Consider the following 25,870-nt stretch of genomic DNA (forward strand, 5'->3'; position numbering starts at 1 on the left):
AGACATGGGCAACACTGTTGACAAGTTCATATGACATTGACAAATTAATTATCCAATATTGTGCGTCGCTTTCATGATTGTCGCGTTATTATAAAAATATTGCCAATTTCTTGTTTGATAAGTATTGTAATTTATTTGTGAGAAACAAGGTTCCATACCATCATGGATAACTTAAAATTTAGCGCAATGGGTTCGGATGACAATAACTGGAGGACTCAGAGCGTAAGACAAACTGTTGTATCAAAGATGTAAGTTGTATTTTACTATTTAGTCTTATTCACTCGAGAAACTTTTACCCCTATTCCTTACACTATGATAAATTATATACTAGGACATATATACTCACAATGTCGCATTGTAAATTTTGTGACTTACCATAGATGCATCCATTGTCTGAGCTTTTTACCAAATTCTAATGTTATGTTGATAAACAAAGCTTGATTATAATTAATTTTGCTTCTAATCGCAGTGAAGAGGTTATTCAGAGGTCAGGAATGCAGGTAGCAAGGAACAGTAATGAAATGGAAAATCACGTTTTTATGAAGGCTAAGAACCGTGAAGAGTATATGAATATGGTTGCAAAACTCATCCTGCATGTGAGGGAGATGTGTAAGTAATGCTTTTTTTGTCATTTATATCAGTGGAAGTAATTTTTTAAGCATTCATTAATTATTTAATAAAATTAAAATCCCAAATTCCTTCCTATTCCCTTTAGAAGTTTAGATCTTGTCATCCCCATTGCTAATGATGTATAAAAAAAAGTATTAATAATGATTTATATTTTTAAATTAAGTAAATGAATATATTTTTTAGTATAAGTAAAATATCTAAGGGCAAATATTTTGTTAATTTTATATTATACTCTTAGCTCAATCAAAACCAAATCAAGGAGCCCCAAACATGCAAGGTCCTAACCAAAATCAGCCAGGTGCCAGTAACCAAGTACAAAATCAGCAAGGTCAACAGCAACAAGGTCCTAATAGCCAGCCTGGAATGGCCACAGACCCAATAAATGCATTACAAAATATGGCCTCCCAGGGGACAAGAAATCAAATGATGACTATGGGTCAAGGGCAGATGCAACAGGGAGTTTTAGGCCCAAACCCAGGCATGGCTGGAATGCAAGGCCAGATGAACCAACAAGGCCCCATTGTATCTCAGGGTCCACAAGCTCAAACAGCTACAAACTTACTACAAACATTAAATCAGAGACCACAAATCAATATGCAACTGCAAAATAAACTAGGAATGGTCACTAATCAAGGACAAATGGGTGGTAATATGGTTGGAGGAATGGGCATGGGGAATACCTTGGGAAGTCAGCTGCAGAATCAGTTGAATGCCTCAGGAATGCAGGGACAGATGATACCAAACATGTCCATGTCAAACACCATGCAAGTTCCAATGCCAGGGGTTAATACAATGGTGGGGCAGATGCAATGCAATCAAGTTGTTGGTGGAATGGGAGCACAAATGGCCCCTAATCAAATGCAAGGTCAAATACCTAACCAAATGGGTAAGTATTGAAGTTTCTGGGCATGCTTTATATTTCTATAGTAAATAATAAACAATACCTGTTACATCAATGTAAAAATTACCCCATATTGAAACATCTTGTTTGGATAAGTCATGCATGTCAGTATTTCTCATTGAATGAGTGAATAGTTGTGTTGTTAAATACACAATTAACAATTTCATAATAATTCTCTCCGAGGACATCTCCATTTCTTATATATTTTCCTAATTATATCATAAGATGTATTGAATTTAACTTTATTTCAGCTTTTATAATAGTGTTATAAATTTTACTTGAAATACCATTGCAGTAGGCGGCATGGGTAACAATCAACTTGTAAACATCAACATGCTGCAACAGATGCATCGTGGACAGGGTAAGGAGGTGGTGATGGGAGCTGGATATGCTCCTCGGGCACCACCTCATAACCAATTCTTGAGACAAAGCCCATCGCCCTCTGCTTCATCACCTAATATGCCAGGTCCTAGCCCTGTATCGATGGGTGAGTGGGGATAATTGCCTTTTTTTTAATCAAAACAGGAACAATTTCTTTATATGATTACATAGTAGGGTTCGTAAACATACTTTTATAAAAAATTCTAATGGATAAATGTAAACCTTACATTGTCATTGTACTGCTAACTTGTCTACAATGTTATCTTGCATAGCACTGGCTTACTCACCATTAAAACTGGGTAGATAGAATTATCTAATTATCTGGGTAGTACCCACCAATAGCAGACAGCCTTACCACAGGTAATAGGTATATTATAGTACTAAGTACTTTAAGGCTAATATATTTGTAAGAAACTTCTTTAATATTATGAGGAGATAAAAGAAAGAAATAGTACATTTTTTGCATAATATAGTAGTTAAAAAAACAGTGATTGTCAATCCTAGCCGATTGTGTGACATAATTATATATGTTATGATAATTATCAGTAACTATATATAAATTGTGTATAGGAGGAGGAGTATTAAGCGGCGCATTATCGTCCCCCCTATCTGGTCTAGGTGGTCTGGGTGCTTGCAGCGGTGGCAGCCCATCGCCCTCTGCCAGTCATCATCTTGGACACCACCAGCCGCAACAGCGGTAAGAAAGCTTACATGCATATTTCATCTTAATTTTTATAAATATCTTGAGCATCTAACCTTGATATTTGTATGAATAAATTATCAGAATATATATAATATGTAGACCAACCCTCATTCCAACATGAATGTGGGTCGGTCCTTCTGCTGCCTTCCTTCTTGTTAAAGGGAAAGAAGTTAAATGCCCTGTAGTAAGTAGTGAGTATATTTCCAGGTTATTAATTTACTCCTGACTCTATGACCTACTCCATCACCTTTTCAACTTAACTTCACATAAAATGACGGCAAAGCTGCTGCTACATATGTTTCAAAGTGACCTCATCGATTTCTATAGAGCGGTCGTTTCATACACTTGCAGTGTAAACATGGGCATGGTGGCGTCGCCGTCGCCGTCGTCGTCTCTGAACACGCCGGCGGGCGCGGGCGCGGGGGGCGCGGGCGTGGCGTCGCCGGGGGGGGAGGACGCCGCCTACCGCGAGAAGGTGCGCCAGCTGTCCAAGTACATCGAGCCGCTGCGCCGGATGGTCATGCGAATGGTCAGCGAGGGCGAGAGTGAGTTTCGTAAACTGTTCATGTGAAAAAGTTGCCGTGTGGTTTTAGCAGATACAGATATGATACAGACACTCCATCTGTTTGGGTCATTTAAACTTGTGCGCAGTCAAGTCAAGTAAGCATCTATTATACTTCTTACAGATGTAGAGAAGTTGACAAAAATGAAGAACCTTCTCGACATATTGTCGAATCCGAATAAGAGAATGCCTCTGGAGACATTGATCAAATGTGAGGTGGTGCTGGAGAAGCTGGATTTCAAGCGAAGCGAGGGCGTCGGCCTGGGACTGCCGTCCGCTGGGAAGGTATGTCGAAAAAACCGTTGGACACGATTATTCATTAAAAACTAATGATAAGCCTTTATGAAAGATAATTATATTATTTCTAAGGATTTATTAATGATGTATAATATTTAAAGTTATAATTCAAAAAATGTTTATTATAAATCCATTAATCTCAAAATTATTTCCAGGAACAAATCTTTAACCCGCTACTAGAGGTTGTGAACAATTGTCTTCAGTCTCCGCTGGCCAATCACACCCTGAAACGTACTTTCGGTTCCACGCTTGACGCACTCAACGGGCCTGAGATCAAGTAACATATTATATATAGACATATCTATATTTATTTATTCTATATATATTTTATTGGTAAGAATAAATTTAAGCCTGTAAAACTGGTTTTATATCTCTCGGTTATAATATTTAAAAAAAAGCTATTTGCTAATGGAAATTTGAATTATCTACGAAAAGTACATCAAAAGCGTCCTAATCAAGAACCGTTTCTAGCTTTAGTTTCGAAGTTGTAATGATAATTAACTTTTTCGTATTTTCGATCGCTGTGACTACAATTGTAACTGTTTTTTTTTTTTTAATAATTTTCATGTTATTTGTTTGGTGTAAACTGATTATTTTTCTTAAGATTTATCATTTAAATCTTTATTACTATTATAAAAACATGATTTTTCTTAAAAGTGTCGTATTTATCGCAGGAATCTTCCACCACCACCTCAGAAAATGCCAAAAATGGACGAACCTACCCTGGAAATTCCAGACGTTCTGCAGGGTGAAATCGCACGATTAGATTCGAGGTTCAAGGTAACGAAATGACTCAACGTTTCCGGTCCTCTTTCGCATCGACACGAGCGCAGTCACACAGTTCGGTGTTCGGTTCGGTCGCAGGTGTCGCTGGAGACGATGCAGCTGTCGGGCGGCGGCGGCGCCATCTCGCTGATCGCGCAGCTGGACGACGTGCGCCTGCCGTGCGTGCCCGCCGTGCACGTGGCCGTGCCGCGCGACTACCCGGCCGCCGCGCCGGCGCGCCTGCGCGTGCGCAGCGCCGCGCCCGCCGCCGCCGACTGCTTCCTCGCGCGCGTCGAGCGCGCCATGGACGCGCGCTGCGCCAGGTACGCTTGCGGGTGTCCGGTGAATTGGGGCATTTGCTCTCATTTCAAAACGAGATATTTAAGAATAAAATGACACATTTTTTGGAATAATTTATTCACTATCGCTCCAACGATCTGACCGAGTAGTCGAAGGAATGAAATTGTTTTTAAACAAAAATAATAAAAACGAATACAGTTAAATCGTTCGGATCAGTTATTGTCGATGTTCGGTATCCGATTCCAATAGTTTTGTTCTCCCTTTCTCGCTCAGACTACCGAAGAGTTGCTCGGTGGGCCAGCTGCTGGACGCGTGGGAGATGAGCGTGCGGCAGGCGTGCGCGCCGAGCCCCGTGTCCTACGCGCCCGTGCCCGCGCTCGGCCTGTAGGGCGCCGGCGGGCGGCGTGGGGTGGCGAGTCTTTTCCTTATCTTGCACCTGGGGAGCTGTTTTGTACGAAACTCGAAACGAGCCGTTGAAATCTCGTTAAATGTCAGATACTTATGCAAAAACATCAAGCTGATATGTCTGTTTTCGACATTATACGGGTTACGAGTGCGAGGATCAAATCGAATACAGAATAGCTTTGCTGCGCCTCCTAGATGCATATCGACTGTGTCTCGATTACGTGGACCTCGATGTTGAGTCTCCATCCGTGTACTCGTGGATCTGAAGTCCCAAAGGACGCCATTTGTTTCCTAATCATGACCTCATGATATCGAATGAAGCGACTCATTGATAGTAAGTAAGTATACTTATATAGATTCTATTGCATTTGATTTTGTTGTCTATTATCGAGTGAAACGCCAAAAAGCTTCGCATTTTCGGGCAAATGAGCATTTAATAATCTAAATTATTATATTGAATATAATTGTAGTAACAAAATATAACAATTTGAAAACAGTTGCCAGTCCTAGGCTGAGGCATGTTACACATGTAGAATTATTTGTATAAAGACGAATTGTGAAGTTTCAGTTGCAAGTAACATTTTAGACTTTATGATTAAACGATCAGGGTTGAAAATAGTGTGTCGCTAGATACTCATAATGTGTTCTCTACGATGTTCCAATGAGAGGAGTAAAGATAAACAAACTTTAGGTTTACATATTCCATGCGATTTACTAATTGCTCTGTTGTGCACATTTCTTGATTAATACATATTTATCATACAACACTATTCGATATACAACAAACCATTTTTTTATGATATAGCAATTCAAAGTAAAACTTTTAAAGTGATAACTTATGGGAGGTTAAACCGCTTCGTTACGTAACGCGTTACGGCGCCAGTCTGTCTGGCTTCCTTTCTCTTACGCATACGGCAGCGGTAGGCAGTTTCTCTCACTCTAACCCACAGCGCTAGCCGTATTTCGGTTGGTTTAAGTTATCACTCCTGTCAGGCACACGTATTTTTTTTTTATTATACGACTGTCCACAGTGTCTAAAAAAATAATTGGATGGATGGGGGGGGGGGGGGCGGTAAACTTAGAAGTGCCAGTCATAACTGACACAAATTGATACATTCAGTCAGAGCATACGTGTTTTTTTTATGTTTTTAGGTAAAATTAGTTTATTTTCATCTACTGCTGCCATTGGAATCGGATATACGTAATGAAACATTATCAATTTCAAAAATTATTAAAAGTATACATCTATAAGTATCTATATATTTAAATGTACAAGATAATTGTATGTTGTGCAAGTATGCTGAGTAAGTTTTAAAGGGCTAAGAATTTATGATATTTAAAACGTTTCTGCTATAACAAAAGCAATAAATAATGATAGTGTGTAGTTTAAGAAATAAATGTACGATTTATTTTGTAGTACGTTGTATTTCCATCTTAATGTCTTCCTTTGCAACGTTCATTGTTGCATTGTATTTATTTTTATTGTATGTGTTGCCTAATGAAAATATCTTTAAATATGTAAAATAATAATGAAAACTCTTCCTATTTATATTCAACGATCTTAATGTAAATGAAATATAATAATAGTTTGTTCTTGTAGAATTAAGGTTTAAGTTTCGGATTACGTTTATTTTTTAAGTTTATAACTTTTTTATTACTTTAATATATTTAAAATATCTAATTGACATTACAATTATTTAAAGTCGATTATTTAAATTAAGGTAGCAATAAGTTGTCTGCGTGCATTTTGTTAAGTATAATGCTTGATCCACACAAACGTTAAACTACCGAACTGGATATGAACCTTCGAATTTCCTCATTTTTTTTAACCGGATGAATTATAAACAGAATTGGTTTATCAAACATGTTTTTATGTATGTGTGGTCCATCAATACGAACTTAATTTATTTAAATTCCACACCTCGTCATCGTGATTTTAAAAAATTCTCCTACCACACACGTAGATATGTGGTAGGTACGTTAGACCACATTGTGACATCTTTAGACACAGGCAGTATAGTTATCGGTTCGAAGTAAAACGATTGTATGAATCTAGCTTAATATGACCATTTTTATGAGTTTCTATTGCATTTAAATAGATTTTGTACAAATAATAATTAAAACAACATAAATTTCTTTTGTCGACATTTAGATTTCGTAAATAACGAGTATTTAGAACGATAAAACGGGCATGAAAATATATTTTTAGAACATTTTGACTGTTCGTATTTATAGTTTTATTTGTACAAACTCTATGGAAATATTTAGCATAAAATATAAATAAATAAATTTAGGGGTGGACGAAGATCACAATTATTTTATAGCAGACACCCCTAATTATTTGGAATAGTTGTAAATAATCGATGATATTTTTTATTATTTATAAGGAAATTTACCTCTAGGTACAATAGACTGGAAAACTCGAAATAATCATATTTAGGATAGTTAAAAACAACTGTTTTTAAATATAGAATTTTTCTTCCCATATTTAATACGTATTGATTTGGTGTAGTGTGTCCAATTAAGAAAAAAAAAGTTTCATTTTATAAATACAAGTAAGTATTAAAAAATAAATTTCTTTGCTGGTGTGATATTTGTCTGTGATAATTTAGTAAAATTTCGACAAACAAAAAAAACCATATGTAAGCTATGAATCTGTGTTTATTATCAATATATTAGTTATTTTAAAATGTTGACACACGTGGAATACACAAATTATAAATATCATAATTTACCAGTTTTGTTATTTTTAAAATATATCGGCCATGTTTGTTAGAGTCCGCCTATATGTAACATTCAAAATCTATCAATTAGGTACTACTACTCATTTAAAAGCAAGTTGGTTATAAAAATTATAATTTTGATTTTTATTGCATTTGACGCTTAAGGTCGCACGCTAATTATTTTATCGGGAAAAAAATGACACATGTGCGTTATATAATTATTTTCTGGTGATATATAAATACAGAACAACGAAAAAATTTGTGTCGAAGACCGTAACGTAAAACGTAAATTATATTTTTCAAAATAATATATGATTGTTACTTTAACGCAGTCAGCTTTTATTTGCATTAACACAATTAATAAGACAAAAAAATGTTGACCTGATATGTTTTAAAGTGAGTTTCTCGAGTAATATAAAACGATTTGTAATTTGTGTATTTGGTGACATTTCCTCGTCACTGGTGTGTTAACAAACAGATGAATGTTACATAATATTTATTGTAAATTAAGAATTTTATTTATTAAATTAATGTTTATTAAGTAATTTAATGATGTAACCACGTTTTCTCGTCTCAATATTTTAATGATAAGTAGTGAAGTAATTTCGAATTCATGTACAGAGTTGTTATTGTATACTGAAAAAGATCTTTACTTTTTTTTAAATTTTGTAATGTAAGACCTCTTTTATTATAAAAAAATAACGAAAAATGTCTTTCCGATATTGTTATTATTATTGTAAATAAATATATATCAAAGGAAAGTAAAAGACGCAACATATATGTCGTATTAGAATTTAACGTTCAGTAAGAATATTTCATGATGTACTATATATAAATGGATTAAGTTACACATAATATTGCTTATTTTAAAGAATTAGGTAGTCATTACAACGGAAACAATCATGTCGACAGATAAGGTAAGAGTCAAATTCGAAAGTCAGCCATTTTGTATATTTTTAAAAAGATTTATGAAAATTATGTTTCTAATAAAATTATCTATGTGTATAGAGGTGTTCTTATTTCAAACCGTGAATGATGAATGACAAATGATTATTCAAATATTGCAATTTCATATAAAAAAAAAACTTTTCTCTTGAACAATAAGTATGCTGCGCTTCCTATTTTAGTAGAAATTCTAGAGGTCTCAGATCGGGTCCTCCGCTATCACACGGAGCGTGTATGATCGTCATCAGAAATCAAATTGCAAATACCCGATCTAGACTGAACGTCGTCCTATCATCTATTGCAAGGGTAATTTAGAAGGGGGTTCTAAGAGTGAAATGAAAGAGCGGGCTCGGTGCGATGCATATATTGGGGGCGGCGGCGGCGCGTCAGAGCGAGAACTGGTAGAGCGCGTGCGGGCGCGGCGCGCGCGCGGGGCAGGGCGGCGCGCGCGCCGTGCGGCCGCAGCACGACCAGTGCCGCGCGCCCGGCCAGCCCGCGTGCCCGTGCCCGCAGCCTGCGCGGGGCCTGCGTTACTGACGCGCGCTCTCTGTCGCCTCTCTCTACTTTTTTGACGTGTAACATCTTTCTTCCCGCTCTTGCACGGTAAGTGAGCCTAGCATGCGCTTTTTAAATTGATCAATGAGTGAGTGACCAGATGGGACCGACTTGTTTTCCGAGAGGATATTATGGTAATGTTGCTTGTTACCGTTGAGTCAGACGTCAGATGTTACACATCAAATCAAGTATCTGAGGCTCATTTCATCAAGTATTCGTAAACTACTAAGAAGTAAATCACACAACTTTCTCAATATGACGAAGAATAAATAGAAATCTGAAGGATTTTTTAAAAAAAGATGAATAGTATGCTAAGTCAGAACTAGATGATTGAAGTCCATTCGATAGGGTCGAAATGACTCATCCACTTTCTATTTATTCTACGTCTATTATAACGAGAGAGAGAACTGCCTGATTTTTCTCTACAGTTCTTCCAAAATAATCAATATTGAAAGAAAGAAAGAATCGGTAGTGAGCCCAAGAGGAGCCACTTACCCTTGTACCCGGCGCCCATGGAGGACCCGCAGGCGCAAACAGCGTCCCGGCGCCCCCCCGACGAGCAGAAGGCGCAGCAGTGGAACTGCCCCGTGTGCGCCGCGCACGCACGCGCGCTGCACGAGAACGGACTGCCCTACGGACACCACGGGCCGGTGGAGGTGTTAGGTCAATATAATTGTGAAACTATTAACAATTCATGTCTACAAAAAAAATTCTATATTCACAACTAATCACTCTCTCTCTAGGATATATACATATCTTTGAGTGTATATATATTATAATCGTGTGTTACACTATTAGTATAATAGCTCATAGGAATGACCATCTTGGGCGATGAACGCCATCGCGTAATAATGCGATGCGTACCATATTCAGTCGCAATGAACAATTATCTAACGAACAACTGCGATAGAGGTGTAAGCAAAGTAAGTCGCTAAGCAAGAGCCCGCGGAGACCTTGATGGGCGTGCTGTCGACGGTGACGGCGAGCAGGTAGTGCCCGGGCGCGGGCGCGGCCAGCTGCAGCGCGCAGGCGCCGTCGGGGCGGCCGCGCACGCGCACGCCGGCCGGCCGCGCGCTCGAGTCGCGGCGCCGGAAGTAGCCCGCCACCTGCGCCGCCGCCTTACTGAGTCTGCTTCGGCTCATTTGTTACGAACACCATATGCTATCGAGTTACGAGCTGTGCCTTTTGAATCGATCTGCTTAGTGACAGACACTGTCAACGCGATTTAATATTTGAGCTAAATACTTTTTTTTCCTTAAAAGGTATGTTAAGTTTTCTCCATGTCTGCTGTGCAGGGTCGACTGCGTCATGAGGATATTTTCTTACATCACCTGAAAACTCAGTCGTGCTCGATCGAGTTCGATCCCATTTGCGCAACTCGGTTCGTCTTCATTATTACCAGTGTTTACTATGAGATAAATATGCAAATTAGGTTCTTACGTTCTCGCCGCTGTACCATATTTTTTCTCCACTTCTATCCTGAAGGTGTAATATCACCGTGTGCTGAACGTTCACTTGAAGATCTTGTAATCCTGTGAACATTACCAAAAATAAATAGCTTATATTTATTTTTGGTAATTGGAAATCCCAAAAATTTCAATCAGAGCACACACAACCGCTGCATGTAATACTAGAAGATAACATACAATTGAACAGATTACATGATTTTACACAGTACCGTCCGTTTCCAGCACGCATCGGTCGGGATCTGCAGCCAGCGTAAACAATCTGCCCACGAGCGTGGGCTGGTTGGTGGCGGGGGCTGCGGGAGCGAAGCGCAACTCGCAACGCGGGGGCTCCGACAGCGGTTGCAGCTCCGTCAGGCGCTCCAGGCGCCGCAGGACCGGCCCGCTCAGCGACAGCAGCTCGTCTTCCTTGCCTTCGGAGAGGAGCTGGAAATGCGTAACATTTGTCGTATATGGCGACTTCTTATTCTAAAATTACAATTTTTTAATTATACTTCAAGAGATTCCTAGATCCTAAAACAGACGCCAATGCTGGACCGTATTTAGCGGAGGGCAACTTGGGCAACTGCCTTGGGCCATCCACAAGAGATATTCCGACGAGTTACCAACTTTAATGCAATCTGCGTTTAGATATCTAGATATAGTCAAATTATAATAATTATTACTAAATACCTACTGTTTTAAAAGTTACTCATAAAAAGAGTGAACATATTATTGACACACCTGACTGATAGAAATAAAAATTAATTTGTAAAATAATAAGTAGGGGCCTCCACTTCGCTGTGGATCCAGTATTATGGCTTTCAGGACTTTAAACATGACAGCAAGACGTTCGCTTTCGAAGTCACATTCGGCACTAACGCTGCAGCTACACTACACTACACCAGACGGTAGCCAGCGGGCGGGGCGCACCTCCTCGGCGAAGCGCACGGCGTCCCGCGCGTGCGCGGCGCGCAGGTGCAGCAGCGCGGCCTGGTGGCGCACGCGGCGGCGGTGCTGCGCGCGCGCGCGCACGGCGGCGGCGCCCAGCGCGCGCGCGTGCGCCTCCACCGCGCGCCGGTACTCCTCCGACCACGCGCGGATCTCGTTCTCTACTCGCGACGCCTGTTCCTGATGACCGAGACGTCAAAATTCAGGACTTTTTCACGTTTTTTTATTGATAGTGTTAGTACACGATACAATTATTTCTGTCTATTCCAATGTCGATGGAGTAGTGTAATAATTTTATTCATTCAATAAGTTACATTGACAAAATATGTACATACATAGAAAATTCGAGATTTATATTTAATAAGATTATCATAGGCAAGGCCATAAAAGAAAATGAATAAACATCATAGGACGTCCTCACGTCGACGTCCGCGGCCTGCACGTCCAGGATCCTGTTGGCGCGCTCCACGTTCCCCGGCACGTGGCGCGCGCGCTCGCACGCGTCCCGCAGCGCACTCGCGCGCTCGGCCGCGGCGCGCGCCGCGCTCGCCACGGCGTGCCCGCTGTGCGATATCAGGCAGCAGTCCCTGCAAATTACCTGAAATCGGACGGCACTTTACAACTTAAACCAATATTTTAGTATTTTTTTTCCTCGTTACTAGTTAATACTCGATATAGAAATAAAAGTTGGACATTCAAACTGTGCCGACCTTAACAAAATGTAATGAGCGTCAATCATAATGATCTTTCAAAGTATACTTTTATATTCAAATACAATACAAGTTATTATATAGGAACAAAAATGATTAATACACACATATAGAAACATTTTCTGTTACTTTGTAATTACCTGTTGGCAAGTGGCGCAGTACACGCTCAACTCGGCCTTGGGATGTTGGCCGCAGAACCTCAGGATTGGTCCGAGTGGTCGCAGGAAATGGTTCGCGTTTCCCTTCTGTTTCGTGTGCGTGTCTCCACACGACATACAGACACTCACTAGACAATGAGTACAACGATTCTCTGCCTGTTAAAATGAAACATATAGTAAATACAATCATAAGAACATTGTTAGTATTAAAGACAATAATGGCTACTGTGTCTTATGTTGGTATTCGGTATCTTAACGGCTGAGATTTATTCTCAATGTAAACAAGTAAAGTTCAAAATACTCAAAAGATATATTATATATATAGATATTCAGTCACTTTTATAATTTCGTCTCATTAAAACAACACTCTCGAAATATATAAGCACCAACGGCTTTAAGTGCCTTACGGGGCACAGGAGTATAACACCTACTTAATATCTAACTCCTTACGAAACCATTTATTATTCAGTGCTTGCATTTAATTGGAAGACAAAATCGTATTGTTATCGTAGGCCAGGGGCTGCTAGTATTCTTAGAAAACAATCATTTAAGTTTTATATTGATAACATAATATGGTCTGTATTTTTATCGCCTGATATAAGATCTAACACCAGTAATAAAAATTGATAGATACATAATCTCAATGAAAATTAACAATACGAAATAGATTTTTCGTAAAATGAAATTACAAATAGATCAAATGGAGCTGCCAATGTGGCGTAACATAGTTAACGGCATTCTTCTGAAATCGTTCGTGGTTCGGAAAGTAACGCTTCGCATGAGTTCCTTGCACGTGTGCTCCGGTATTTCTAGCTTCCAATGTTTGTCAGTTGTCACGTTTTTTGTTTATAAATAGATGAGAAAAAAAATATGACAATGGAATGCAATTCGAATTCCTTACATGCATTCTGTCGTTGGTGAATAAGTATTCATAAAAAAAAACGTGAAACCGAAACGTGTTGTATTACCGTCCTGAATATTTATGACGTGTCTTTTGACATGTATGAAGGCTAATTGTTCATATATAAAGCCATAGTTAAGCATGAAAAAACTTATGCCGTTTAGTAGTTTTGGAAGTAAAAAAAGGACCAACGAAAATAGTTTATGTACATAATTTATGTTTTAAGGATTGATATAAACAATTATAATATGAAATTGTGGTTTCTAAAAATATATGTAAGAATTTTTACCTTATTATCCGTGCAGCAGAGATCACACAACACTGAGTTGCCACTCTCTTGGTTCGCCATCTTCCTCAGCAGCACATAGTTGAGCGGCAGAGCGGACACCCCGCCCAGAGGCAGTTGAGTTTCAAATCCACATATCGGACACAGAACGAAATGACAACTTCTTCCTGATATCTAAAAATTTTATAAATATTTGAACGTTATTTTAAGATGGCAAGAATATTTCCGACGTTTAGATACAGGTTCAAATCCAAATATTCTCTATTGAATTAAAAAGAAGTTTTAACATAAGCATAACATAAGCAGCCCGTAAATGTCCCACTGCTGGAATAAAGGCCTCCTCTCCCTTTGAGGACAAGGTTTGGAGCATATTCCACCACGCTGCTCCAATGCGGGTTGGCGGAATACACATGTGGCTGAATTTCGTTGAAATTAGACACATGCAGGTTTCCTCACGATGTTTTCCTTCACCGCCGAGCACGAGATGAATTATAAACACAAATTAAGCACATGAAATTTCAGTGATGCCTGCCTGGGTTTGAACCCGAAATCATCGGTTAAGATGCACGCGTTCTAACCACTGGGCCATCTCGGCTCAAAAAAGAAGTTTTATATTATTATAACTATTTAATTATTTGTCTTTTTTAACTATTTTTTTACTATATATACCTAAGTATTGTAACAGAGTTCTCCACATAGCCCTAGGCATAGAGTGTTTTGAGGGCTCGTTTTCGTTAAGTCCAAATTCTTTGATGTTTTAAAAAGATGAATCCGTTCATAAGTCTAGTCACTAGATTTTAGTGGCAACAACAGTATAAGACAGGAAAATAACATGTAACCTTTAAATGAATAAATAATTGGGAAAATGTGAAAAATAAATATAAAAAAAAAAACTGTGAGTTTCAAATATTCATAAACTATACATTCAAAGTTACTTAATAAAAAAAATAATAACTATTTTATATTATATATTTTTCTAAGATCTTTTATCAAAAAAATTAATTTCTCCATTTGTACAAAATTCACTGGAATCCTCAAATATAAAGGTGAGGTGGAAAATTCGTAACTCTGTGAATAAGAGGAAAAGCAAAATGTACTCAATGAAGTACTTTTGTCCTGTACTATTGCACCTTTCGACAATGTGACTTAATATGGGCATATAAATATTATATTATATATTCCTAATATGTGAAGTTTAATGGTCAGCACCATATATTTCGTTTAAAAATATTCAAAACTCTCCTGAACAGGATCGCAATGTCAGAAGGCTATTGTTGCATAGACTTTAATAAGTATAAATTTTGTGCGATTACTAAAGTATTTTTTATGTTTTACTTTGCAAGAACGTCGTCAATGCACCAGAGTTGAACTAGAAGTCATCGGTCAACTTACTTGCGCGTACGTCACTTACCTTTCTAGTAATTATTCCATACTTTCGAATTTTTTCAAGGCTTGTTTCCGAATCGGAGTGGTGAAAATCACTTTCGTAACCTGAACCGGCTGACCCACCACCTGAACCGCCGGGATCATGGTGAATAGACCCTGGAAATTTATGATAACGAGAAAAAATTACATATCAATAAAAAAAATTCGTTGGTATGCTGTATGCCAGTCACTTTTTCCCAGCCGAATTCTTTGTTCAGAAATCAGTAATAAAATAAAGTTTTTTTTTTTCATAAGGTAAAAGTACTTAAAATGTCATGAACACGCATTTATTTGAAGGAAGATATCCTAGTGAAAAAAGCACATTATAATCGTCTCGAAAACATTTCTTCTTGCGTTATAATTATATATTTGTATGTATATAGAATCATAATTTAGTATCCCTACTTAAATATCTACGTAGTATAAAACGAAGTCGATTCCCGCCTACTGTATGCTTAAATTTTTCAAGCTACGGATTTAAATGCGGTTTTAATCAATAAATAGAGTAATTCAAGAGGAAGGTTTATATTAGGGATGTTATGGGTATGCCATTTTGGATTTGGATATGTATACGTATATATGAATAATATTGTACCGGTTTCAGATACGGTTACGGATACGAAGTTATTTCGAATTATCCGATTGCTTCGAATAGTTTCAGTTGCGGCTATTCGATTATTTAGAAATAGTAAAAGGAAAAATTAATTTGACTTTATTATCGGGTTATTATTTAGTATTAAGTATAACCACAGAAAACTCTCGTCAAGTATAACACCATGCAAAAGCAAAGTTCTTATAAATATTTTTTATCGGTTTCGGTTACGGTTACGGAGCTTCATAAGTCATATAACATAACACTCCTGGTTTATATGTTTAAATACATGCATAAAATAGTAGAGAAAAGCCGGAAATATCTACATTCCCAACCGGAATACAAATCTTTATATATTTATTATACCCTTGTGAAGCTGGATCGATAGTTTGTCTATATTATAGAAAAAAGTAGAATATTTTTGAAAAAAGAAATACACTATTCGCTATTTGAATTCCTAAAATGATCCAAACTTAATAAAACAATCAATTGTATATGCCTGTATTAAAACTTAATATAAATGCAGCGTTACTATTTAGCTAACGGAAATTTAGTGTTACTTACTCATTACATCCGATGAGTCTTTAAATAAAACGACCTCGTAAGGTTGACTCACGGAACACAATTAGAAAATAATATTAACAGCTGTGCTTTAGTTGTCTAAGCTATTGCAATTATAAGCAAAGGAATGTTACAGTTTAAACTATAAATATACTTTTTAATTTTAAAATGAAAAATTAAGTTAAATATTATTAGAGATTAAAAATCTCCGGATTTTAATCTTTATGGTACTTTTACGAAGTCGTAACGCGCAGCAATCATTTTTAATACTGCAGTGTTATCTTGAACTGATTTTGGTCGCATCAGATTTGATGTCCCATTTAATAAGGGTAACGCAAAAGTGCACTTGTCTTTGCGTACATCTTGTGCACTTTATGTCCTCAGTCCTGCACAGATGTCTAAACTCACTTGAGAATGATAGCTGTCATAAAATCTTTCAGAATTACAACACTAGCATTGTATAATCTATTTCAACAACAAGAGGACATAAAACAAAGAGATTTTAAATTAAAATCTATGATTTTCATTTTGGAATTGTGAGAAAATTGCGTCTTGATTGTCGACGAACTTATTTCGGAACTTTGGAAGTAAAATTAAAGTGGATTTAAGTAGTTCAATGGAATAGTGTTGTATCATAATTAAAGATATATTTATCGATAACTGTTTGTAGAACACATGATAATTGAGTTACTAACAAATCGTATGGAATACGTAAATCTAAGGTTTGTTTATAGTCCTTCTTCGTTTTTAGTAGTATAATTTGTAAGTGAATAGATGTAATCAAATAACAGTACTCTGTGTTGTTGTGTTCTGGTCAGAAGGGTGAGTGAGCCAGAGTATTCACAGTCACAAGGGACATAACATCTTAGTTCCCAAGGGTGGTGGCGCATAGGTGATGTAAGGAATGGTTAATATTTCTTACACCGCCTTTGTCTATGGGCGCTGTTTGACTACTTACCATCAGGTGGCCCATATGCTCGTCAGCCAACCAATGCCATAAAAAAAAAATTGATTACAGCTATGACTTACTCTAATCATTTTATATCGACAGTTTTGTGAAATAACAAATTATAGAGATCGTGATATTTGAAGTATTATAGTTTTAGTTATAGATTTATATTATTTTATTTGTTATTCCACCACGAATCTCATATTCTATTAGCTATCACCCTACACCGTTGGTTACCTGGAATAGATCACTACTAGATATGTAGCAACAAGGTCGCCCAAAATGGTTCTTTTATTTAGGCTGTATAAATGTTTCATTTATTTATTTTCTCTAAGTGGTGTGCAATGAAAAGTAAAGTATTATATTGGGGATTACTCAGACCATTGCTTAAATTCATTTAAAGAACTTGACGTTCAGTTTAACATGACTTATGTTTACAATAAGCTACTTATCTTTCAGTTTTCGAATAAAGCGTTCGCTCATCAGACCTTTTAAAAATAAACACCTCACAGAAATTCTCTTAACCAAACAACGTTGATCTTTGAATCAATCAAATCTTCTTTGAACGTATATTGTGTTTCTCAGAATTAAATAAACATAAGTTTCTGTTTTACATCATAAAGGTTGTTATTGTTAATTTTTATATTCCTATCTCGAAATGATAACCAGCATTTGGCTGATTTAATATAGATTACTAAAATGTAAATTAAAATGAATGTAGTTTTTAAATCAGTATTTTAGTCCTAATTGATTTGACAACAGTGAATTGTTTTAAAAATGGTATGTCACTTAAAATATTTTGAAAATATATATTTATTGTTAAATTTATATTTTTATTTGATATTAATAATTTGTTTGTGATATTTTATTTCACGCTTACGTGTCAGTGAATACAAAACGTGAATTTTATTTGAAAGTCGCAAACTGAACCCCACAGGTAATTTTGCATAATTTTTATTTCTTAATTTGTGTTTGACACTTGTATGTTGGATAATTTCTTCCACAGATGTATACACTGTTCGCACTGAAGCAGCACAGACAATAGAAAATAATTTCAATTTGTATAGTATTCGAAGGTGATTACCCGTATTTATAATCTCATTGATGCCCGGAACACGTTTAATGTATTCTAAATATAATCGCGCCACCCGGGTCGTCGTTTACATTAGATCGTTACTGAGGTGACAGTCGTTTTTTAACGTTATTTTTTTTTAACGTAACGATATAACAAAACGCTGTGGAGAATTAATTTAATTTAATTAAATAAACTATATTGATGTTGGAGGACTATTTTATTGTCAATAAAATATTATTTTCAACCCACCTTAGAGCATTGTGGTGGAAAAAGGTCCAAGACTTATTGTTATAAGGAGAGATAGTTTTAGCCCAGCAGTGGGGCATTTATTTTTATATCAGACATTTAAAAAATAGCCATAATAGTTTTGCTGTTACATCGTCATGGATATCTTTCTGACATTCCGTTATGTATAATTCTCGCAGATGAGTTCTTAGTCTAGTTTAGTTATAATTCTCACTATTTACTGATTAGTAAAGTAAATAATTTCCGCTAGCTAAATAGTAAATAATCCTTCGGCATAGTCTTCTGACGCACTGTTAAATATTATAGATACTCAAGTCTCAACAAATCAAAGGCAATGGGATTTAGACATTTTACTACATTTACTAATATTTAATTTTCCTAACACGTTGTTAAATAGTAACTAAAGTTAATAAATCTTTATGTCTGTTTGAGTAAAATTATTTCTTCAAATGCTAAATCTTGCATAATTTTGGTTTCTTTCTGATACCTAGTAGTCCAAATGCATGATTACGTCATAACAAAACTTTATTATCTATTATTTTATGATATATGTGGGCCCATAGACATTGTTTGTCTACAAAGTTCTAAATTCGAATAAAAAATCGCATTTAGGTTCACCCTGACCGATTTAACAGTCGTAACAATTGTGTTAAACGGGTCTGAAATAATCTCATTACAGAGAGGTCACAGACTTGCTCCTATGGGGTTTCTTTATATATCTCGCTAATAGATTTTTTTATTGTTGAATGTACTTAATTGTTTTCATTTGTGTGCTCTTAATTAAGATCAGTAAAACTAAACAGAGTACAATTATATAATTGGTAACTAATCCAGAAAGTCCGATTGTGGTACGTTAAGCCGCACATCAGCAAAACATTGTCCCTAAAACATGAGATATAATTATCTTTATAAATAAAAAGCAATGTTTATATCATCTATTCCATTAGATTTAAGCATTCCATGCTATTTGCTAATATCTCAACTATATCGAACGGTAATAATTATTATTGATGAATATATCTTTGTTTATAATACAACACTATTCCACTAAACCACTACTTATAAACACTTTAATTTAATTTCCGAAATTCCGAAAACAGCTTCGTTGGCGTTCAAAACGCCATTATTTTTCGCAAATATTATGTATTAATAGCCTGAGCCCATTTTGCCATAGTGCCAGTGACTATGGGACGATAGCTGCACATAAAAAATCGGTCATGGTCTCATTTTAAAGAACTCTGGCCTTAGATGTGCATAAAATTAAAGAGGATTCTTGGAGGATTTAACAAATAATTAATTTTTGAGAGCGAAAAAAATTACTGGCTGATTCTCCAAGCGGAAAACTTCATACACATCTCTCTGATCAAGGTCCCCCGCAATTTGAACAATTATAAAGGAAATGATTATCGACAAACTCCAATTCAACATTACATTACAGTATACTATTTGACATTAAATACAGCATTTTTGCGCCAAATGTAGATGAGTTACTTGCAGTTGAATGAAATCAAAAATAAAAACTGTTTTAGGATCGAAATTCCTAAAGAATCTATTAATAAATAATTTAAAAACTCGAAGTTTCAGGGGCGACTCTCTAGTCCATTATAAATATTTTGATTGTTTAAGCTCTCGACCTCTCTCGCCTCTCGATATTTTTGCGTCAGTTCGATGTCAAATGTTGTTTACTTGGCTTTTGACTAATGAAAGTTTCACAGCCGTTTTATGTTCTCATAAGATATAAAATGGTCAATAAAGAAATACGTAATAGGAAGACTTCAGCGACTTGAACACTCAGATCAAGTGCTAAATACTGCTACAAAACTGGATTTTACACCGTTTCAAAATTCCAAAACAATATTTTGAACAATCAAAGCTTTTCATAATAGCCAACGTTACCACACATTGTAATTGACCTATTAACGGATACTTAACTTTTTATAACGTTGCCAGATGCTGAAGGAACAGACAAGTCACTTTAGTATTTATTGACGTGATATAAATTTTATTTTATAGCCATTTGATGATCTGTTGTTTAAAATTCTATCAAAATTTCATATACTTAATATTTATGCTTTCTTTAAATAGTTCTGTTTTGATTTTTCTTTCCGAGTAATCATATCACCATAGAGGCATTGTCCCTGACTTTTTTGTATCTTTTCTAAATTTTGGTTTTACCATTGTATTAGCTGGGCGGTAGGACTTTGTCCAAACACTTGGCCTCTGGGTTGGTACCACCAACTCGTCACATATCCAACCGCCAAACAGCAACACTTAGTATCCTTGTGTTCCGTCTTGCCAGCAGCAAGGGTCTATATCATTTCAGTCCCCAAGGTTGGTGGAACATTAGCGATGTAAGTAATAGTTAATATTTCCTAGCGTCTAGTAGATCTAGACCTGCAAAAGTGACAAGCTGTTTTACATGAGAAGATAAGATTATATTTATAAGAAATCTTATATTACTTAGTGTTTCTAACCATATTGTACCTATGTTGCATTATGAAGGCTAAGCTTTTTGCGTAAAATATTTTAATAAGAACTATTATAACTATAATTATTATGCTACGACCCAAAATACCTGATTAGTAACCATAAATGTCAATCAAAATGGCAAATTGTATGAGATATAATGTACATATATATATATATATATATATACTTTTAATTTAACACGTGTAAGCTGAGGCTATCGCTATTGTATATTATAGTGGCACTCTTAGATTTCCTAATGAACAATAATTGTTAATAATAAGTTATTATTATTTATGAGTTAATTTGGTTATTTACAACTTAGGCACTAGTCTTCCTATAGCTTTGTTTGTTTTCTTAAGATCATCCTCCTGCCCTTAACCCAATTTTACTTGGGGTCGGCGCAGCATGTCTTCTTTTTCCATACTTCTCTGTCGGACGTGATCTCACAAGTATGTTACTTTCTAACCATATCGTCTTTGACACAATCCATCCATCGTTTCTTTGGTCGTCCCCTACCTCTATACCTACCTCTACCATCCACATCCATTCTCAAAACCTTTCTCACAACATGGTCCTCATACCATGACAGCCGGTTTCCAGATAGCTTAAGACTATCATTTATTATACTCTGTCTATCCTAGTTTGGCGTCCAGAGTAATTAAATTTAATAAAAATCTCTTTTTTTTTTCAATAATTAATGAATATTTTTATCATATAAAAAGAGGCATATGTACATGAATCTATATTTTGCAATAATAACAATGGAAAACAAAATAAAATATTGACAATTAAAAATTATAAGCAACTACTTCCGATAAAATAATTATTTTACAAAAAATAATAATGGGATTCTTAAATCGTTTTTATTTATATAAATATTTTAAATAGCCTTATATTTATGGCCAGTAAATACATTATACATATGTTTTAATGTAATATTTACAGAACCTAATCAATTACTTATAGAGCAGGTGTTGATATCATTGGAATTTTCAGTTTCCCTTGACATACGTTGCCAAAAAGCGACTCGATTAAAAAAAGAATCACAATCGGTAGGTACCTGATGAGCGAAGGTAGGTATCGAGTAAGCTAATAAATCAAATTTCTAAAGTTTCCAAATTTATGGCTTCTTTTACCATATTTTCTGTGTAATATTTTTTTTTAATTGAATTAAAATGACATAACACAACTACCCTTTACGCCAATTAAATAAAGAAAGAATCATTTAAATCGTCAAAAACATTTAATAACATTCAAGTAAAATAAAATAGGATAGGATTGATATTTACCTCCATCGATATCTTCCCAGACTTGATTTTCGCCTTCATGGTGTAAGCCTTGGAGACATCTGGTGCAGAAGCTATGAAGACATCCCAGAAGTCTTGGCTCCACTAACTCCCGTTTGCATATTCCACATTCCCAATCCTTAATCTTCTCGTAAGCTGATGTTCTGGCCGCAATTGAAACATTTTGGCTTGCAGGTCTTGAGCCTTTGCATTTGAGTGGACTATTACCAGCACTTATTGAGGTAGGCTCCGAAGATTTCCTTCTCTCCTGTCTCTTCCGCGAAAAGCTTCCGAAAATATAAAGGATACGGTCGACTTCCATTTTTTATTTTACGCTTGTGACCAATTGAATCGAGTGGAAAATATGAGGCTTAGAAATAATTTTTTTATCCGAACTTTAAAATATATATATTTTTATAAAAGAAAATGAAAGTTTTTTATCGGTGTAAATTTTCACATTAATTTTTGTAATCTATCGCTCTAAATTTTTGTTTACATTACAAACTCGCGTTAATAAACAAGTCTGAAAAGATTTAAAAATAACCGTGGTATCGTAACGGCTGCCTGAGGTCGACTGATCCACCGAATCCACCGATTCCGACCATTCATTTCATTTGCATGTGGTAAGTTGGACGGGGTAGATAATGGACTAATAGACAGATGACTTTCAGTGAAAACGATTTAAAATTAAAGATTAGTTTTTTTTATGGTTGTGTACAAATACTTCGCTAAGACTGCCTACAAAGGATATTATTATAACTTTGGTTTTTGAAAGAGAATGTTTTATCTTTTTTTGGTTTTTGTTATAATTTGAACGAAGCCACGTTTGCATTTTGTAAAAAGTAACTTTTTAAATTGTTTATCAAAAAAATTTAAAGGTCAGAAATTTCAACATAGCCATAGTACCCACTATTTCCAAATTCGAAGCGCTGTCAATTGACAATTAAATGGTACCTGATAGGCATGATTCTTAATGTTTATTAGCGCTGGATTTAAGCTAAGAGCACTCGGGGGCAATAAAATTAGGAGCATGTGAAAAAAAAAACTTTGCGGTGTCGAAAATACTTCTGTCTTCTGCAATATGAATAATTAAAACTATTTATACAATAAATCTGCTATGAATGAGTTATTTTATTTATTTTAAAATAGTATTTTGGTACTTTATGATCGATACAAATTTTACAAGAGGGGCGTTGCTAACGTTTATTCCGGTACTGCTAATTACTCTATATTATATAATAATATATTGATGTCTGTCATAAGAGTAAATTATTTTCAACTTTTGTCCGACAGGCTCTTAATCATATGGGACTTAATATTGGGACATGTAGGTGTCTTAGTTTTTTTTTTGTTAAGCATTGTATGTACTAGCAATTTTATGAACTAGACAAATTTGTTGTATAAATGCATTTTTTAAGCTTATTCAGTAAAATTATTATTATAATATATTTATACAACATTTCTGTGTAATGTACTTGGACTGTAGAGTAAACTTCAAAAATAATAATATCTAAATAAATTATATCTAAATGAAAAAAAAATGCATTTTGAAAAACGCAATTCTTTTCTTGCTTGATATGTTCAAACAAATGGCATTCGACGGAGTCACGATCAATTTACCGACATTGAGGGATGGTAGAATGAATAATTATGAAGCTCTATTTTGGTCCTGTCGTTTCTCATATCCCTTAAACAAGGGGTGACACTACTTGAAGTACACGTGTTATCGTTGCCTTCCGGTCTCATATTAACGAGAAATTTCTACATCTTAGTATTCTTTAAACATAACTATTGTAAAAAATATTTATTAATAAAACATAAAATTTATCGCTAATATGCTTGCCTATAATATGTATATATTTCTGTTGATATAATTTTTGTTTTTTTAAACGATATTTCGAATTGATAGGATTGTGTTTTTTAAATATTCATTTAAATTTAGAACGGAATCGAATTAGAATGCGTATTAATATGTCGCTGGAACATTGAATGCGATTTGTATTTAAGCGTTTAACGACCGGAAGCAGGATACGAACGTTAAGACTTATAGAGACGTTTTGCTACATATCAGAAGTACTAAAGTCTTGACTTTGTAGCAAATCAGCAAATTCATACCATAAATATTTATGATTTTTTTTTTTGGAGTTTAGATGTATTTTGGATATTTTTAACTAAAACATTTTATATACGAAGTCATAATGAGCTACAATACTACTAATTAAATATATATTTTACAATACCTACTGGTATTGTAAATGTAAGTTATGTAAAATAAAAAATGGAAGCAGCAATTATTTTAATATAATAAACTTTGTAAATACCAAATTAATGACATCACGTATTACTTCACTCCGAATCAAGTCGATAAATATTAAAACTTTTTATTTCCGTAATTAAATAGGGCGCGTAGTGACCCACATTTTGGCGCGAAAATTAATGTCAGTGCCCACTGGCCGATCGCACAGATTATATAGACTGATGCTATTTTTTGCGCGAGCGGTGTTCACGCGGTCTCGATGAAGACACGTCGAAAACTAAATGTTATTACATTTTGTCGAGTAGGTAATGGAATTACCTTGGGATTTAAAACAGTTTCATTCAATGTTTAGATAGTAATGATTCAATCAAGGGTGATCCCGATGAATAAGCAAGATTTTTATAAACTGTTTTAGTGTTCTTGGACACGGTCAATCGAAATATTTTGTATCAAGATATATTTTATTTTACTTTATTTTTAAATACCCGACTTTTATGTAATAATCACATAGAAGTATTTATAATTGATTAAATTAAGATAAATTTACTAAGTTACGTGCCTAAATACATACTTTAAATAAGTTAATTTCGCACTGAAACGATAGCAATAAAATACACATTCTTTAACAAAAAAATTAAAGATCTAATACCATTAATAAAAAGTAAAATAATTTGAACAAGTAAAATAATATATTTTTATTAAATCACACTGTAGCGATAAATTTGTAATGCCTAAATCTAATTAAAGCGCCCACCGTCTCGTATTGATTATTTTGAAGCGTGAACTGCTATTATTTATTTATTTGCTCGGAACTTCGGTTTACTTCATTCTTTATAATCAGATTCGGTATATATAATATGTGATATGTTTATTTATGGGAAGAAAATGTATATTTTTATTAAAATTGCGATATAACTATAAATAGCTTAAGCTATACAATAATAAATAAGCTACACTAATTTAAACTGGGACCTAAAAATACATTTATGAACAGGTAATGGCAAAAATCATTTAAAATTTAATATTGAAATCTTTCTCCGAATATTATAATGTCAGGAGTGATGCATTCAATGTAAATTAATACCTGCATTTTTTCTTAACATTTAATTATGTGATTATATGCTTGTTTAATATAATTAAAAGAGATAACATAAACAAAAAAAACATTTTTTTGAAGAAGCACAATGCAATTGCAATCATTAAATCAATGATAACTTTAATTTCAATCTTTAAAATGTATTTATTATCATTTTTATTTCATATTTATTTCGTAAATCATATATTATAGTTAACTTTAATATTACTATTTCCCATATTCTAATAATCTGATTGGATATTTGGAAGAAATTGTGTCAAGTTCACGCGTATTAAATAATTCACTATGCGAATGGT

General features: G+C 35.0%; 2 protein-coding genes across 5 annotated transcripts; one reads left to right on the top strand and one right to left on the bottom strand.

Annotated features, from left to right (window-relative positions):
* Positions 1–85: 85 nt before the first annotated feature.
* On the top strand, positions 86–8,642 carry LOC125077160 (mediator of RNA polymerase II transcription subunit 15). Of its 3 annotated transcripts, XR_007120732.1 has the most exons (12): positions 86–248; positions 470–609; positions 869–1,516; positions 1,827–2,018; positions 2,483–2,609; positions 2,967–3,160; positions 3,302–3,462; positions 3,630–3,751; positions 4,149–4,254; positions 4,339–4,562; positions 4,813–5,278; positions 6,097–8,642. XR_007120732.1 is itself a non-coding variant. In XM_047688992.1 (11 exons), exons 1-11 carry the CDS (start codon positions 163–165, stop codon positions 4,925–4,927), a joined length of 2,115 nt encoding a protein of 704 aa, XP_047544948.1. In that variant the 5' UTR covers positions 86–162; the 3' UTR covers positions 4,928–5,966. The 3 variants fall into 3 exon arrangements, 2 of the variants coding, with proteins under 2 accessions (XP_047544948.1, XP_047544949.1); XM_047688992.1 differs by lacking the exon at positions 6,097–8,642 and having other exon boundaries at positions 4,813–5,966; XM_047688993.1 differs by lacking the exon at positions 6,097–8,642 and having other exon boundaries at positions 2,531–2,609; positions 4,813–5,966.
* Positions 8,643–9,225: 583 nt separating this feature from the next.
* On the bottom strand, positions 9,226–24,742 carry LOC125077057 (tripartite motif-containing protein 45). 2 transcript variants are annotated; one of them, XM_047688846.1, is made up of 11 exons: positions 24,543–24,742; positions 22,225–22,508; positions 15,030–15,160; positions 13,622–13,792; positions 12,414–12,587; positions 11,985–12,161; positions 11,546–11,743; positions 10,846–11,059; positions 10,608–10,699; positions 10,121–10,273; positions 9,226–9,798 (listed from the first exon to the last, which is right to left on the bottom strand). In XM_047688846.1, the coding sequence occupies exons 1-11, from the start codon at positions 24,554–24,556 to the stop codon at positions 9,610–9,612; spliced, it is 1,797 nt and encodes a 598-aa protein (XP_047544802.1). In that variant the 5' UTR covers positions 24,557–24,742; the 3' UTR covers positions 9,226–9,609. The 2 variants fall into 2 exon arrangements, with proteins under 2 accessions (XP_047544802.1, XP_047544801.1); XM_047688845.1 differs by having other exon boundaries at positions 22,225–22,616.
* Positions 24,743–25,870: the final 1,128 nt, after the last annotated feature.

This window comes from Vanessa atalanta, chromosome 3, assembly GCF_905147765.1.
Source record: "Vanessa atalanta chromosome 3, ilVanAtal1.2, whole genome shotgun sequence".
In the NCBI taxonomy this organism is placed as follows: Eukaryota; Metazoa; Arthropoda; class Insecta; order Lepidoptera; family Nymphalidae; genus Vanessa; species Vanessa atalanta.